The sequence below is a fragment of the Cyprinodon variegatus genome, unplaced genomic scaffold (assembly GCF_000732505.1).
Source record: "Cyprinodon variegatus isolate N-32 unplaced genomic scaffold, C_variegatus-1.0 Scaffold388, whole genome shotgun sequence".
NCBI classification, from domain to species: Eukaryota; Metazoa; Chordata; class Actinopteri; order Cyprinodontiformes; family Cyprinodontidae; genus Cyprinodon; species Cyprinodon variegatus.
The window spans coordinates 780,215-795,080 of NW_015150841.1; the positions used below are offsets into that span (position 1 = coordinate 780,215).

The window sequence follows — 14,866 nt, forward strand, 5'->3', positions numbered from 1 at the left end:
CTCATTCCCATCATGCTCATGTAGTCGGCGTACTCTCCCCTCCTCATGAAGTACTGGTTACCCATGTAGTTGGTGCGATCGTAGACCATGACACAGCCTCTCTCCACCCTGCAGGAGTGACACCTGCTCATGTAGGAGGACAAATCGCCGCAGTCACTGCTGCATTCATAGGAACGTCCCTGGAAGTTCCTGTCCTCGTAGAAGGTGATCTGGGGAGAAACAAGTTCAAAGAAGGACAATGAAGTCTAGCTGTTTTATATTACTATAGTTTAGATGTCTGTACGGATGAAAAAGCTTTTAGAAGGTCTCAATTGTTATTTCTCAAATAACAATACATTTTATAGTGAAGTTTGTCTTCGGCAGGAATCAGGTGATTGGACAATGCAATGCAAGAGAAACTAGCATGATATACATAGTAAATCTTGGTGTTCCTAGCCAATCATCTAAACTGTCATCAAGAGAGTTTCGAGATGCTTCTTGAAAAAAATATAATCTCATTTTCATTTGAGATTAGTATATAGCGTTTTAGTATTGATACTGCCCCTGTTTTATGAGCTGTTTCCACATATTTATCATTGGCTTGGTCTGAACACATATCTCCTTTAGTTAAGCTTTATAACCATTCTTTGGTATTAGATAAAAACGAATACTGACAAAATCCTGCTTGATCCTGAGCCCTGACCCAGAATCTTTGCTGCATTCCTAAAAGCCAAGTAATCTTTAGGCATGATGTCTGTGTGGACTTACCCTGCTCATCATGTTCATGTCAGTGGGGGCCATGTTGTCAGTGTGGAGCTGGAGAAGGCTCAGTGCAGTCATACCTGTGAATTGCGAGCTTTTATACACCTGAGTGAGTTTAAAGGCTTTGTGTATCAGAGTGCAGACTCAGCCCATTATTGTGTCATAGCACAAAGCCTCTATGAAAGGGTTAATATTGATGGTTGGAGGCCTTCAGCAGTTGCTTTCATCCCCACACATTAACCTGTTCACCATCAAATCAAGTCACATGTTACCTACCTTCAAGCTGTCAGCCTACATCGAGAACATTGTTGATGGTGTGATGATATCTTTGGTAAAAACATTCACCTCTCACTGAAGTTTCTGGCTTACTGACGTGAATTTATTTAAGCCAGGAACAACAAACCAGGGACCAGAAACATTAGCTTAATTTACTTTAAAACCATCTCCGTTGCATATAGCAGTGATAGTCATAATATTGCTGCCTTACAATCATTTTCAGTTCTCGATTGAACATCCAATCCATCTAAAAATATTTTCTCTATAAAGCATTGATGTTCATCACACCAAAAGTCAAGTCCTCAACTGTCCTGAACAGTTTTGGGTGTTAGGGAAGCTGTTCATTGCTTGCCCTTTTTGGGATCTTTAACATCTCAAAGTAGTGGGGGTATTAATAATACTCATACTTTCTCCTTAACGTAACTCCTTTATGACCTCCAAGGGGGCTCCCTTTTAGCCTCCAGAGGGAGTTCCCTTTTATGGAATTGTCTCAATAAATGCTAGCAGCTACTGTGTAACTTACTACTGCTTCTGTATTACTTCCAGGGTGCCCCCTTACAACTTCTACACCAGTGTTCTCCAACCCTGGTCCTCAAGATCTACTGTCCTACAGATTTTAGATTCATCCCTGCTTCAACACAGCTGAATCAAATGATTCATTGCCTTTTCAAGCCATTCATTTGATTCAGCTGTGTTGAAGCAGGGATGCATCTAAAATCTGTAGGACAGTAGATCTTGAGGACCAGGGTTGGAGACCACTGCTCTACACTATGCACCCATATGTACTCCACATTGAGGTACTGTAAGATTTCTAGACCGCTGGAGGACTCATTTTTGCCATCCATAGTGTGCACCTTTTCTACCTCCTCAACCTCTGGATGTCACGACTCAAAACAGAGAGACCCAGTATTCAAGGCAAGACAAACACTGGGATAACTCAAATAGCATTGATTAAAACACTGATCTGTAGTTGCAGCAGCTATGGCATCTGAGGCAGGACACTCAGGAGAGAGGAAACAGGTTAGTGACCACATAAGTCTAACAGAGGAAGATTATCAACATGACTCACTAACCTGGTTTACAAGATCAGTCCATAGCCAGAAAACAAGGTAGGATCCAGCTGGTGGGCTGCCAACAAGATGCAGCAGGTGCCACCCAGGTTATCTCAGATGCTTCACCCCTGGAAAACATGCAGGAGTTTAAAGCCAGATCAGGCAAACAGATCAGGCAAACAGATCAGGACAGGCAGACTCATGGATCCCGGAGTCAAAAGCCAGGTTAGGCAAACGAATCAGATCATTAACAGGCAAACTCACAGGTCCAGGAGTCTGAAGCCAGGTCAGACAAACCAAGAGTCCAAAGAGAGTTCAGGAAAACTGTTCAGATGGGAACAGGCAGGCTCAGTGGTTGGGACACAGAAAGGATCAGATAATCAGAAACACTAAAGTAATGTTAAAAACACTCTTACCACTGAGATCAGGCGGGAACAGGCAGACTCAGTGGTTGAGAGGCAGAAAACGTCAGGATCAGAAAATCAAAAGCACCAAGGTACTCTAAAAACACTCTCACCACTGGCTAGCCAGAACAAGATTAAAATGGCCCTGGTGACTGGATGCAAGCACCTTAAATAGAGGTAGGAAGGATCAAATTGATCAGATGAGCAGTGAAGGGAAAACGGGCAGAGTACACAGGTGAATGGGATGAGTAATTAAGCCAGTCATCTGTGCCAAGATCATGACACTGAATGATGCTCGTTTATGATCAGCAGAGGCCTTCGTTCTGAAATCAAACTCAGATGGGAGGCTCTATAGGCGTCTTCATTGTTATTACTAAGGCAAAAAAATTTAATTTTTGTGATACAACACTTAATCAATCAATTTCTTTATTGTCAACTACAATTTGCATTGTAATCGAGATTTCAGTGTCAGTGCAAACCATTCATCACATACATCACATACAATGGGGTAGGTGGGGGGGCTGCCAGGGGGAACAATTTACTGAGGCCATGCATGCCGCAGAACACTTCCATTGGCAAAAGAAGACAAACATTTCAGCAGACGGAAAACATTGGAGGCTGGAGCCACATAAAAGTCAATCTGACATTTTGAGCATCAGTTGTGTAGTTATGATGAATGCGTTCAATTTGTCCATGAGCGATGTCCACAGGCCATTGTGGCCTTGACAAGATGGAAGTTTATCTACCGGCGCTATAGTTCTGGACGCATCCACAGATTTTCATGGGTATGGTACATGGGGGGAGCCGGCAGTTCTGGGCCCTCCCACCATAATATACTTGGGAGGTTTAATAAGAGGGAGGCAAAATCCAAAATAGCACTTTTTGTTTTCAGAGCACACTGCACAGGAATTTTCTGTTAGCCTTCGAGTCTTTTCTTGCTTTTCCATCTTGAGGCAAGTGTGCACATCCAAGATATTATCCTATGGCACCTTTTAGTTCAACAACCGCAGCCAGCCTACTTTCAATCGCACCCAGCATTCAGATCAGCCAATGTATTTATAACATAACACATGCCAGATTTGAACATGAAGGTGAGCCGTTTAAACACGACAGCAATAGCAAAGCAGATAGTGGTTCTTTTAATTACTATGTTAATAACTGTGTATGGTTCATTAGACGACTGGTAAAAAATACACTGATATAATATGTTTAAAACCAATATAGAGATCTTAAAAGAACAATGTATTTGTGTATTTTATTTTTCACACTACGACTTGGAACTATGGGTAACCCAGAGTGTAGATTAAAACCACGTTACGACAATGGTGTTAGGACTCCAGTCTGTGTGGTCTGTGTTTTTGTGTGTTTGTCTTCCTTCCTCCACCAGGCGGCGCCTGGTTCTTATTCTCCTCCTTACACACCTGCAAGGGGTTACCTCGTTAATGGAGTGTTCTTAAGCTGCTGACTGCCACTACCTCAACGCCAGAGTGTTTGCCAGTTTTGAGTACTCTAGCTAAGCTGAGTTTTGCTGAGTCAAACTGAGTTTTTGTCAACCTGAGTCTTAACATTTGTTTTTGTCTTTGTTCGTTTTGAGCTTCAAACTGAGTTTGGGATTGAAACTGGAGGTTTGAATCTACTTTTCCCCAAAGGATTGTTTGAGCTTCACACTGAGCAGGGGATTCATCTCCACAAGAACCGTTCAAGTACCAAAGGAAATCTAAGTGGCAGTCAGCTCCTCCACTCCTCAAGGAAACACCTTAACCTGAGTAAACCCTGTCCGCCCTCCAACGAGCAAACTAATTTCTGGAACAACCCGCACCGACTGGATTCAGAGAAAGACACCTTTTCTGGAAATGTGAGTCCTGTTGCTTTTTCCGCCTTTTGCAAATAGAAGTTCAAATTTCCCACTGAGCCTGAACTAAACACAGAAACTTCCTCTTTCACTTTTCAGTCCTGGTTCGCAGCATTCAGAGCAGCACTGGACCCATCTCTATTAGTTTTCAACAAACCTGTTAAACCTTCCCCTGGTTCTTCTGAGTGGTTTTCTGCATGTGGGTCAGATCATTGAAAAAGATCATGACAAGCAGATCAGTCCAGTTCTGAAGTCCTTCCACAGGTTCCCTGTAGCTTAGAGATAGACTTTAAAATCTATCTGTTAATATATAAAGCACTGAATACATCAGCACCTTGCCCTAAGATGGACTGGCATAACAGATTTGTTGTCATTGTATCAACCTTCCAGACCACTCAGGTCTTCTAGTTCAAGCCTACTACTATGCATGCAGAACTAGATCCAAACATGGAGAAGCAACATTTAGTGCCTGAGCTCCACATATCAGGAACACACTCCCAGGAGTTCCTTTGAGTCAATGTTATTAACCCATCTGTTTAGAACTGCATTGCCTCTTAAAACCCACCTCAATTTGGGTAATCCTCGCCTATTTTGCATACCCAAATGGAAAAGCAAATAACTTAGTAAGTTATTTGTAAGCCCAAATTACATGTGCAATACATTATTTGAAAGCTAATACCCTCTAGTTAATTAAAATTGGGTGAGTAGAAAACAGACCAAGCTGCATCAGTTCAAACATGAATCAAAGTTGTTTTATTCATTCTCGGAAATGATAGGTCTGTTTTGAACAGTATAAAGACATTCTGAGAAAAGGCATTGTATTAAACTTGTTCTATATCATGTCAACCACAAATGCAGAACATTTCAGACCTATAGCTATAATAGTTCCAGAGCTGTGGGGTTTTGAAATGTTGGTGTCAGCTTGAATGGCTCCACCCGCTGGTGTCTGATCTAAAGAACCATACCAAACATCGCGGGCTAACAACCAAGGAAATAAGTATTAGAAGTAAATATTAGCAGGATGCTTAGAATAAGCTATGCCCAGCTAACCTTTCTGATGTCAACAAACAGAAGTTATCGGCAGTTATCGGAATATTTTTTATTACTAATATGGTAGATTACTTTTAATCTGTGGACCCTTATGGGCAAACGGAGTGTAAACATTTAAACGTTGGATTTATAAAATGGCTTCTGGATGCTTTCAAAGATATGTAGTTGTGGCTGCTTTGTTTGTTTACAATTTGACATGCTGCTATATCTTTTTTAATCGTGCTTTGGTGCTTGCTGTGTCCATAAAATGATCTTGGTGGTTGATTTGTGGAAAATCTAAGCTTTCCAATGTCTGACATGTCTATATTGGTAAAAATTTTACTGGTGGAATTTTATGCATTCTGAGCTATTACCCCACCGGGTCGCTGGCAACCCAGTGGGTTTTGAGAGGTTAAAGTTAAAATCTGTGGTCCAAATGTTTCATTTGCTTTTCTACCTGTTTTTATCTTTTTTTTTTGTTTTTGTTTTACTTGCTTTTATTTCTTATTCTCTTATTTCACAGTAAGTTTATTGTTTAATTAATATAAAGCACATCCATAAACATGGAAAAAGATAGGTTTTTTATTGTCTAATTAATGACATAATTGGGTGCCTTTGTGGCGTGGTCAGATGCAGAACCAACTTTAAAGAGAGTAAACTCTAGACTAGATGATTTCCTGTCAGAGGAAAACTCATATACCGTAAATCCTCTAATATAGGCCGGGGCCTTTATTTCACTCAGGTGCATCTTGGTCCAGGGCATTATTGGAAGGAGGCCAGAATTAGAGGCAGGCCTCTATTTCTATTTGATCAAAACAGACTACCAGTGGAAGGAATAAAAACCAGATTTTGTGTATCTTTAAACCTATAAAATACTAGGTTCATTTATTGAAAAAGAGCAGTTACCATAACGGTATACAGAACATTATTCAGACATCTTCCAGCAGCTGCTATTTTTCTGCACAGCAATACAAAAAAAAGACACAGAATGGATTCTTGGCCAAACAAAGTAAAAAAAAAAAAAAATTAATGGAAACTGTTCTGGCATCACAGCTGGTCATAAAAACCAAACAATCCGGCCTCCTGTCTGCGCTAAGGATGGGGCTTACCATGCTAACGGCTTGGATTGGTTAGCAAACACTGCCCCCCTGTGGTACTTGCATGTTACTATCACAGGTTGCTGAGGACTGCCCAGGAACATTGTTGGTTCCAATTATAGCCCCGGCCTGTATTAGCGTCCGGCCATGATTTACCCCCGCCGACAGCAAAACCGGCCATTATTAGAGACCCGGCTGCTAATGGAATACAGGCCAATATTAGAGGATTTACGGTAGCTGTAGGGACATGTTAAAAAGTCTCGTGACAGGAGGGCCAACAACTTGGGCTGCAGGTCTTAAGAATAAGCCCCCCAAACACCAGATGTCATTTAGACTTCGGTTCTTAGGCTAAATCTGGTCAGTCTGTCTTGATTTAGTCCAGAAATAAATGTTGAAACTTGGGCTGTGTTTAGTCAGTCTTATTTTGTCCCACTTTAGTCCAATAAGAGCCGTAATTTTCAGATTAATGAAAAGATGTTGAAAAGGGGTTTTAAACAGATAATTGAAATTTAAAGATGTTAGTGTCAACTTGTTAAAATGAATGTATTGTGGATAAGAATACCTGTGTTAATGATGAATTACTCAGTAAACACAGTGCTGATAAGAACAGTAATGAGTAATAAGAACATATTGCTGACTGTGATGTGACAACACCATGAGGACCATGTGGATTCAGTGTCACAACATCGGACAAAATGGCAACCAAAGGGGCTCTGGAAGGCACCATATGAGAGTCTGATTTATTAATTAGCTTGATAAGTGAAAGAGACGCTGAAGACACTGCTCAGTTATGTCCATCATTTTGTAATGATCAGAAAACGGAAGACCCAGAAATCAACCAGAAACATTGAGAGAGTTTATTAGTTTATTGTAATGTGAAACTGCTGCAGTTCAGGAGGGATTCATCAGAATCAGCCACTGGAACTTCTGAAAGGAGATTGAGCAGTTTAGTGACCAGACAGAAACAGAGGTATATGTTTCTATTGTTGCATTCTGGATCAGGCAGCCAGGCACACAGGTATACAGGAATCCTGGATAACACTCATCGATGGCCTGTAATAATCTGGCACTAGTGACTCATCTGAGAGCTGGTTATATAGTCAGGTGAATCAGTTGAAGGTTTATTAGAATCAGGACGGAGTTGACAAGTGTGTTGAATCCTCAATAAAACCAGCATTAGTGCCAGAACCTCCTCTTCCAGGGTAGATACCAGACGACTTCTTGGGTTGATTAGGGTGAGCTCTATTGAATTCTTTGATGAGGTCTTTATTAAAAATTAACCTAGCAGGGATCCAGGACCATTCCTTAGGCCGTCACCATCTCAATCAATGAGGTAATGGATGCCTCTGCCCCTCCTTCAGGACTTGAGGATATGAAGGATAGTGTCAGTGGGATCACCGTCAATGAGTCGGGAGGGTGGAGGAGGTCAGGAGGACAGCCCGGACCGGGAAGTCTTGACAGGTTTGACCCGGGACACATGAAAGTTGGGATTGATCTTCATGGTCCAAGGCGTAGAGCCACCGGGTTCACCACTATAGTGATAGGAAAGGGACAATGAACCAAGGAACCAATTTCCAGCTCTCAATGGGTAGAGAACCATTCTTTTTGTCCCACCTGGTACTTTGGTCCTAACAGGGCGATGACAATTGGTGGCTGTGACTGGACCTCGGATATTCGACAAAATTCCTCCTAGGCTTTGTCTAAGCTTGTTGGCATCTCAGGGCTGATAGTCAGGTTGAATGGCCTTTTAAATGCTTTTATTAAAGGGTGAAGACTGGATTCCATAAACGGAGAGAGACTACTGGTGATATAGGGCAGGGAGTTGATGGTATGCTCGACCCATGGAAAATTTATGTTCATCTAGTGGGATAAGGCTAATTGAGCAGGCAGAGTTTGGTCTTGACCTCTTAGTTGGCTCTCTCTGTCTGCCGATCTGTCTGAGGGTGGAAACCAGATGACAGGCTGACAGAGATCCCTAGCAGAGATCAGAACTACTTCCAGTATTGGGCAACAAATTGGGGACCTCTGTCAGATATGATGTCTGTGGAATGCATTGTAAGTGGAAAAGCTGCTAAGCAAGAATGTTGCCCATTTCTTTGGCAGAGGAAGGTTTCTTTAGAAGAGGTGAAGTAAACAATTTTTGGAGAATATGTCGACTATTGTGAGAATGACAGAGTTAGATTAATGTACAGGGTAACCATTAATGAAGTCAATGGAAACATTAGGAAGAGGGCGGAGAGGGCACACAAAGTGGACGTAATGGGCCAGAGGACGCAGAAGCACTGGTTAAAAAGGCACAGCTGGGAGTTTACTTCCTACAAAATGTAGTGTGATTCCGGGGGTGCATAAAGTCCAGGGTTCTAGCAGCTGAGCCCTTGAATAAAAAGGCAAAAAATCTTTGGCAGCAGGCGTTAACAAAACCGCTTTCTTGAAATTGTACAGGTTTCCTCCCATTGATTTTTCTCTCCATCTTTGACAGCTTCAGCCTCTGGCAAAAAGTGTCTCAGGTGTGCTGTTACCTGCCCCGATGTGCTTAGGTGTTTATATTAGCATCCAGAGGAGCTGAAGCTCCACTTTCCCTCCCTGTAGCACGCCAAGGCTGAATTCCAAACCACCCCCTAAGCACTAACCCTTAACTATCAAGTGTCACTCAAAATGAAGTCACAATCACAACTGTGGAAGGCGCCTGGGTTGTATGTGGGTGATGTAAATGAGAATGGGATGGCCTCTTCCCTTAGATGGAAAAAGAAATAATTTGGACGGTCCACTCACCCTACCAACTGTGTGGTTTGTGATGGACCTTAATGTAGCAGACTCTCGGCAGGAATGCACAACTGAAGGATTAGTGCTCAGGGCAAGTGTTCTTATTAAAAGTCTTTTAGAGATCTATGATTATCTTATTTGTTGAATGACTTCTGGTACTAAGTCTACAGTTTCGTTGTTATAAACTTAAAGTTACCATTGGATGCAGGTTTTTATGTGCACATATTCTGCTTGTCACTTTGTACATACATCCACTAGTGATGCAACCTGGACACATCATCAGTGATATTACCTGGTATCATAGAGTGTTTTGGGTCTTTCAAACATCATACACTCTCCTCCAGGTGACCCAGCCAGGGTTGATCAGATCCCAGCTTGTGTCCGGGTAGCGCTACCCTACCCACGGATCTCCTCTCCTGATCCACAGCCACCGCGAGGCAACCTCTGCTGCCTCCTTGATGGCCCTTCGCTTGCTGGCCCCTGTGATGCCCAGCATGCTGTACACCCTGCAGAGGGACTGGCCAGCAAACCCTCTGCATCCCACCTCAATGGGCTCGCACCTTGATCGCCACCCATTGAGCCGACACTGCTCCACCAGATCGCTGTACTTAGCCCTCTTTGCGGTCTTCGCAAGGGACCGTGAGCTCCAGAAGCACAACATGCTTCGATGTTGCTGAGGTCAGCACCACGTCTGGCCTTAGTGATGTTATGGCCACATTTTCTGGGAACTTCAGTTGTTTCCCCAAGTCTGCCATCAGCTCCCAATCCTGTGCCATTGTGAGCAGGCCAGAGGAAGAGACCCTGGCAACAGCTGGTGGTCCTTCTCCAGCTCTGATGAAGGAGATAGTCTTCTTTGATGGGCGGAGGCGCTTGCAGTGGGCTATTCCACTGCAGATGGTGCTCGCTATGGCCTTCAAGACCTGGTCATGACGCCAGCGATAGCGCCCCTCACTCAGGCTCCTCGGACAGCAGCTCAAGATGTGCTCTAGGGTCCCTCTCTTCTGGCACAGGGCACACGCTGGTGACTCCACCTTCCCCCAACAGAACAGGTTAGACGGGCTTGGCAATACGTCGTATACAGCCTGGACAAGGAATTTTATGTGCTGGGGCTCGGCTTTCCACAGTTCAGTCCATGTGACTTTGCGCTCTGCTGCTTGCTCCCATCGCATCCACGCTCCCTGCTGCCGCATTCCAAGCACCCTGCCGGCCCGCTCTTCTTCCACTGCTGCCCGCACTTCTTCCTGGAGCAGCGTTCTCCTCCTCTTCTCCTTTGCCTTACCGCAGAAAGGTGTTGTGCTGCTACCAAGGCCCGCTCTTCCCCGAGCCACTGTCCCCACCAGAGTCCTGTGCCGCAGCCGTGACTCCGCCACTTCCACAGCCTCTGCCGCCCTCCACTTCCGCCCCGTCCGGACCTCGATACCAGCCTGAGAGACTTTTGGGTCACATGACTCTCTGTATTGCAGCACCTCCCTAGTTCGGCTCACCTTGAATTCCTCATTCAGGCTGATGAAGGGGAGCTTCAGCATGTTGTTCTTTCCGTAAAGGGCGATGCTGCTCAGGCTCCGCGGTAGACCCAGCCACTTCCGCAGGAACCTGCTGACTCTCCTTTCAAAGCCCTCAACCGTGGAGATCGGGACCTCATACACAAGGAGGGGCCAGAGAATCCTTGGAAGGATGCCATGTTGGTACACCCAGGCCTTGAACTTGCCAGGTAGACCTGATTTGTCCACCGTGGCTAGCCAAGCCTCCAGATCTTGATTGGTTGCGTTGATGGCTGCTGTGTCTCTCAGGCTGCAGTTGAAAACTTTCCCCGGACTCTTCACCGGTTTGTCTGTGATGGATGGTATCTGTTTGCCGCCAAGTGTAAAGATGAACTTGTTGGTGACTTTTCCTCTCTTTAGCACAAGGGATCTCGATTTAGCGGGCTTAAAGGTCATGCGGGCCCAGGTGGTCAGTTCTTCCAGCCCCTTCAAGATCCACCTGCTCCCTGGGACATTTGATGTTGTCACGTTCAGGTTGTCGATGAAGGCCCTGATGGGCGGCTGCCTGACACCAGACTTGGTTAGGGGCCCTCTGCACTGAACCTCGGTGGACTTCGCCAGCATGTTCATAGCAAGTGCGAAGAGTATCACTGAAATGGTACATCTGGTGATGATTCCCTTCTCCAGCTGATCAGCTGCTGATCAGCTGAGTGACCATGCCATTGTGCTCCAGTCACCCTGGTATCTTTGGGATCCCTCCCTTCTGGACCGAGGTGTCGATGTAGGAGTTCCTGAGGAGGTAGTCAGTTAGACGCCTTGCCACAATGCTGAAGAATAATTTCCCTTCAACACTGAGCAGGAAGATGGTTCTAAACTGATCGATGTTTGTAGACCCTTCCTCCTTCGGAATCCATACACCTTCTGCAAATCGCCACTGCTCGGCAACCTTTCCCCTCCTCCAGATTACCTTCAAAATCCTCCAGAGCCTGTGGAGTAACTTTGGGCAGTTCTTGTACACCTTGTAAGGTACCCCACTAGGTCCGGGGGCTGAGCTTGATCTTGCCTTTTTGACTACCTTCTGGATTTCCTTCCAGCTGGGCTCCCTCCCATCGAAGTCCACCGTTGGTGCTGGTGGGTCAATCAGGGACTGGCAGTCTCCCAGGTCTTGCTCCCTGGATGCATCTCCATAGGTTGCAGCCAGGTGATGGTCGACCTCTGCTTTGGAACAGGTAAGTTGACCACTACGTTTCTGCCGCAGCAGCTGCTTCGTAAACCCAAACGGGTTTGCTAGAAAGGCAGTACGCCTCCTGGGTCTTTCCTTCCTTCTTCTCCTATGCCACTCAGCCCTCCTCAAAGTCAGGAGCTTCTTTCGAATTATGTTGTGCAGCTCTGAGAGAGGTCCCCTCTCCTCCTCTCTTGCCTGCTTAAACTACCGCCTCAGGACCCTCAGTTCCTTCCTGAGCTGGCGGATCTTGTGTGCTCGATTACTCATGGTGTAGGGCAGTCTCCCTGCTTTTGTTTTTATGTGCACATATTCTGCTTGTCAAATACCCCCATATTCTATTCTTAAAAAAACAGCTTTTTGTGTATGTAAGCATTTTCGTCTGAAATTACAAAATTATTTATTTTTATTTATTTTTTGCTTTTGTCATATTGAAAATTTTCATGACTCGCTGGTTACCATAGATAAATCTACCTACCCAATTGCCACACTGAATTCTTTATAGATTAAACAATGTTAGGGAAGTTCCAAAATCACTGATAAATTGTGTGATTAATAACGAGATGTTACCTGATTCATTATGCTTAACATACTATCAGATACCTTCAAGATTGTTTATAGTTTTAGTTTTCAAAAGAAGAAAGTAAGTTAAGGAAGTTAGAAAGTGTATGTTTGTATTACTGAATGACAATGTAATTTATGAAAGGTGTGTTCATGTTGCTTCAATCTTTGGCTTCAATGCTAATTTTTGGGTAGACATGGTTAAAACAATTCTTTGTCTCTAAAACTACTGTTGTAGTCTTGATGTGATGGAAATGCCCAGAATTTCAAATGAAATTGTTAGTTTTTTTAAGGATAAATTTTTACACAGTTTCAAGAAGACTTAAAATTGTGTTGTTTGTTTTTTTTTACCCCCATGTAGTTTTAAACTAGATCTTGTGCAACAACTTAAGAAAACTTGACAGATTTTAAAGAAACAAAGAATTCTTTAATGTTTCTCTGCTTTGCATCTTCAAATGTTTCAGTAGTAGGAGTCCATGATGCGCCTCATGCTCATGAACCTCATGTTGCTCATGCCCATGTTCATGAAGTTCCTGTACTCTCCAGGCCTCATGTACATCATCCTGCCTCTATAGTGGGGGTGCTCATACATCAGCCAGTGTCCATCCATCACGTGGCAGGACATGCAGCTGGACATACGGTAACGATCCATGATGTTGTCACAGTCGTCCATCATCTCATACATCTGGCCACCAAAGTTCTCCCTCTCATAGATCCTCATTCTGTAGGAGCCATGATACTAGAAGATGAAGAAAATATTTTGTGAGTTCATATCTATTTAGTAAGTTAAATGTCAGGAAGTAACAGACATCTAATAAATGAAAACAATGGACATAATATACGTAGAGTGCTTCTAGAACAAAAGTAATTTTCTCCTCTTCCATTAGACGCTAACATATCTTCTTACTTTAATATTTCAATATACATGCAACACATCTATAGGTATCAGTTACATCCCAGCAAGAAGTCTCCCTGGATACCATGAGGAACACTTTAGTTTAAATGTGTCTGGTTACCAGGGGGCAAAGTAGTGACGTAAGCTGAGTAGTTACCATGAAGATTACATATGCTGTATTGTGAGTGGTTTAGTAAAATAGCTGGTTACCATAGGGATCATGCGGCAGGACCTGATGCCATCGCTCATTCCCATCATGCTCATGTAGTCGGCGTACTCTCCCCTCCTCATGAAGTACTGGTTACCCATGTAGTTGGTGCGATCGTAGACCATGACACAGCCTCTCTCCACTCTGCAGGAGTGACACCTGCTCATGTAGGAGGACAAATCGGCACAGTCACTGCTGCAGTCATAGGAACGTCCCTGGAAGTTCCTGTCTTCATAGAAGATGATCTGAGGAGAAACATGTACATTTTTATGATGAAAGTCAGGCTGCGTCATTCCTGATGATAAATTCAATTATGTTAACACATTTTACGGAGAAGTCTGTCTTGTTCAGCAGGAATCAGGTGATTGAAAAGACCAAAGTGGAGCAAGAATACACTAAGATACACAATAAAAATCTTGGTCTCTCTAACCTATCATCTAAACCGTCTTCAAGAAAGATTACAATCCTTCTTTAAAAAAATATACTATTTAAAGTATTATTTAGCCATTTCCAGTTGATTCTGTCCCTATTCTCTGAGCTATACTCACAGATTTACTATTAGATTGTTGTGAACATGGCAGTTTGAATAGAATAGTATAGAATAGAATAGAATAGAATAGAATAGAATAGAATAGAATAGAATAGAATAGAATAGAATAGAATAGAATTGAAAATTAAAAATCCCTTTATTTTCCCATAATGGGGAAATTCTCGTATTACAGCAGCAAAAATATTAGAGAAAAAGTGGTCACAAAATTGGCCAACAAACTGAAAAGACCTCAATCACTCTTAACTTCTGTGATGACAATGTTTTTTGGGTTTCATCCTAAACCAGGACCCACAATATTTGTTGAACTGATCAACCCTGAAAGCATAGGAATATTAATGGCTGTGTGGACTTACCCTGCTCATCATGTTCATGTCTGTAGGGGCCATGTTGTCGGAGTGGAGCTGGAAGAGGCTGAGTGCAGTCATACCTGTAGGTTCCCAGCTTTTATACACCTGGCTGAGGTTGACGGCTTTGTGCATGAGAGTGCAGACTCAGCCCATGGTTGGGTGTCACACAAAGCCTTTTTGAAAGGGTTAACAATAATGGTGTCAGGACTTTAGCTGTTGCTCTCATTACAAGAAGTTTTTCAACCTTTTCACCAACAAAGTCACCTGCATCCTACGACCAACATTAAGAACATTATAGAAAGTGAGACAACTTTCCACGTGAAAACACTCACCCCTTATTGAATACACAGAGATACAGAGACCAGTAATAATAAAATCTACAAACTTT

General features: G+C 43.4%; 2 protein-coding genes and 1 pseudogene across 6 annotated transcripts in view; all 3 read right to left on the minus strand.

Moving 5' to 3' along the window:
* LOC107092639 (gamma-crystallin M3-like) overlaps positions 1-825 on the minus strand; it is a 29,462-nt gene extending 28,637 nt beyond the window's left edge. For 4 of the 5 annotated variants that reach the window (XM_015387226.1, XM_015387225.1, XM_015387228.1 and 1 more), the window contains exons 1-2: positions 748-825; positions 21-209 (exon numbers count right to left, since the gene is read on the minus strand). In XM_015387226.1, coding sequence (XP_015242712.1) covers positions 21-209; positions 748-819 — 261 coding nt within the window. In that variant the 5' untranslated portion in view covers positions 820-825. The remainder of the gene's footprint in view (positions 1-20; positions 210-747) is intronic. The other variant, XM_015387229.1, reaches the window with a different exon arrangement.
* Positions 826-9,605: 8,780 nt separating this feature from the next.
* Positions 9,606-12,496, minus strand: LOC107092628 (annotated as a pseudogene).
* A 352-nt stretch (positions 12,497-12,848) lies between these two features.
* Positions 12,849-14,556, minus strand: LOC107092642 (gamma-crystallin M3-like). The gene is made up of 3 exons (XM_015387235.1): positions 14,485-14,556; positions 13,584-13,826; positions 12,849-13,217 (listed from the first exon to the last, which is right to left on the minus strand). The coding sequence occupies exons 1-3, from the start codon at positions 14,554-14,556 to the stop codon at positions 12,939-12,941; spliced, it is 594 nt and encodes a 197-aa protein (XP_015242721.1). The 3' UTR covers positions 12,849-12,938.
* Positions 14,557-14,866: the final 310 nt, after the last annotated feature.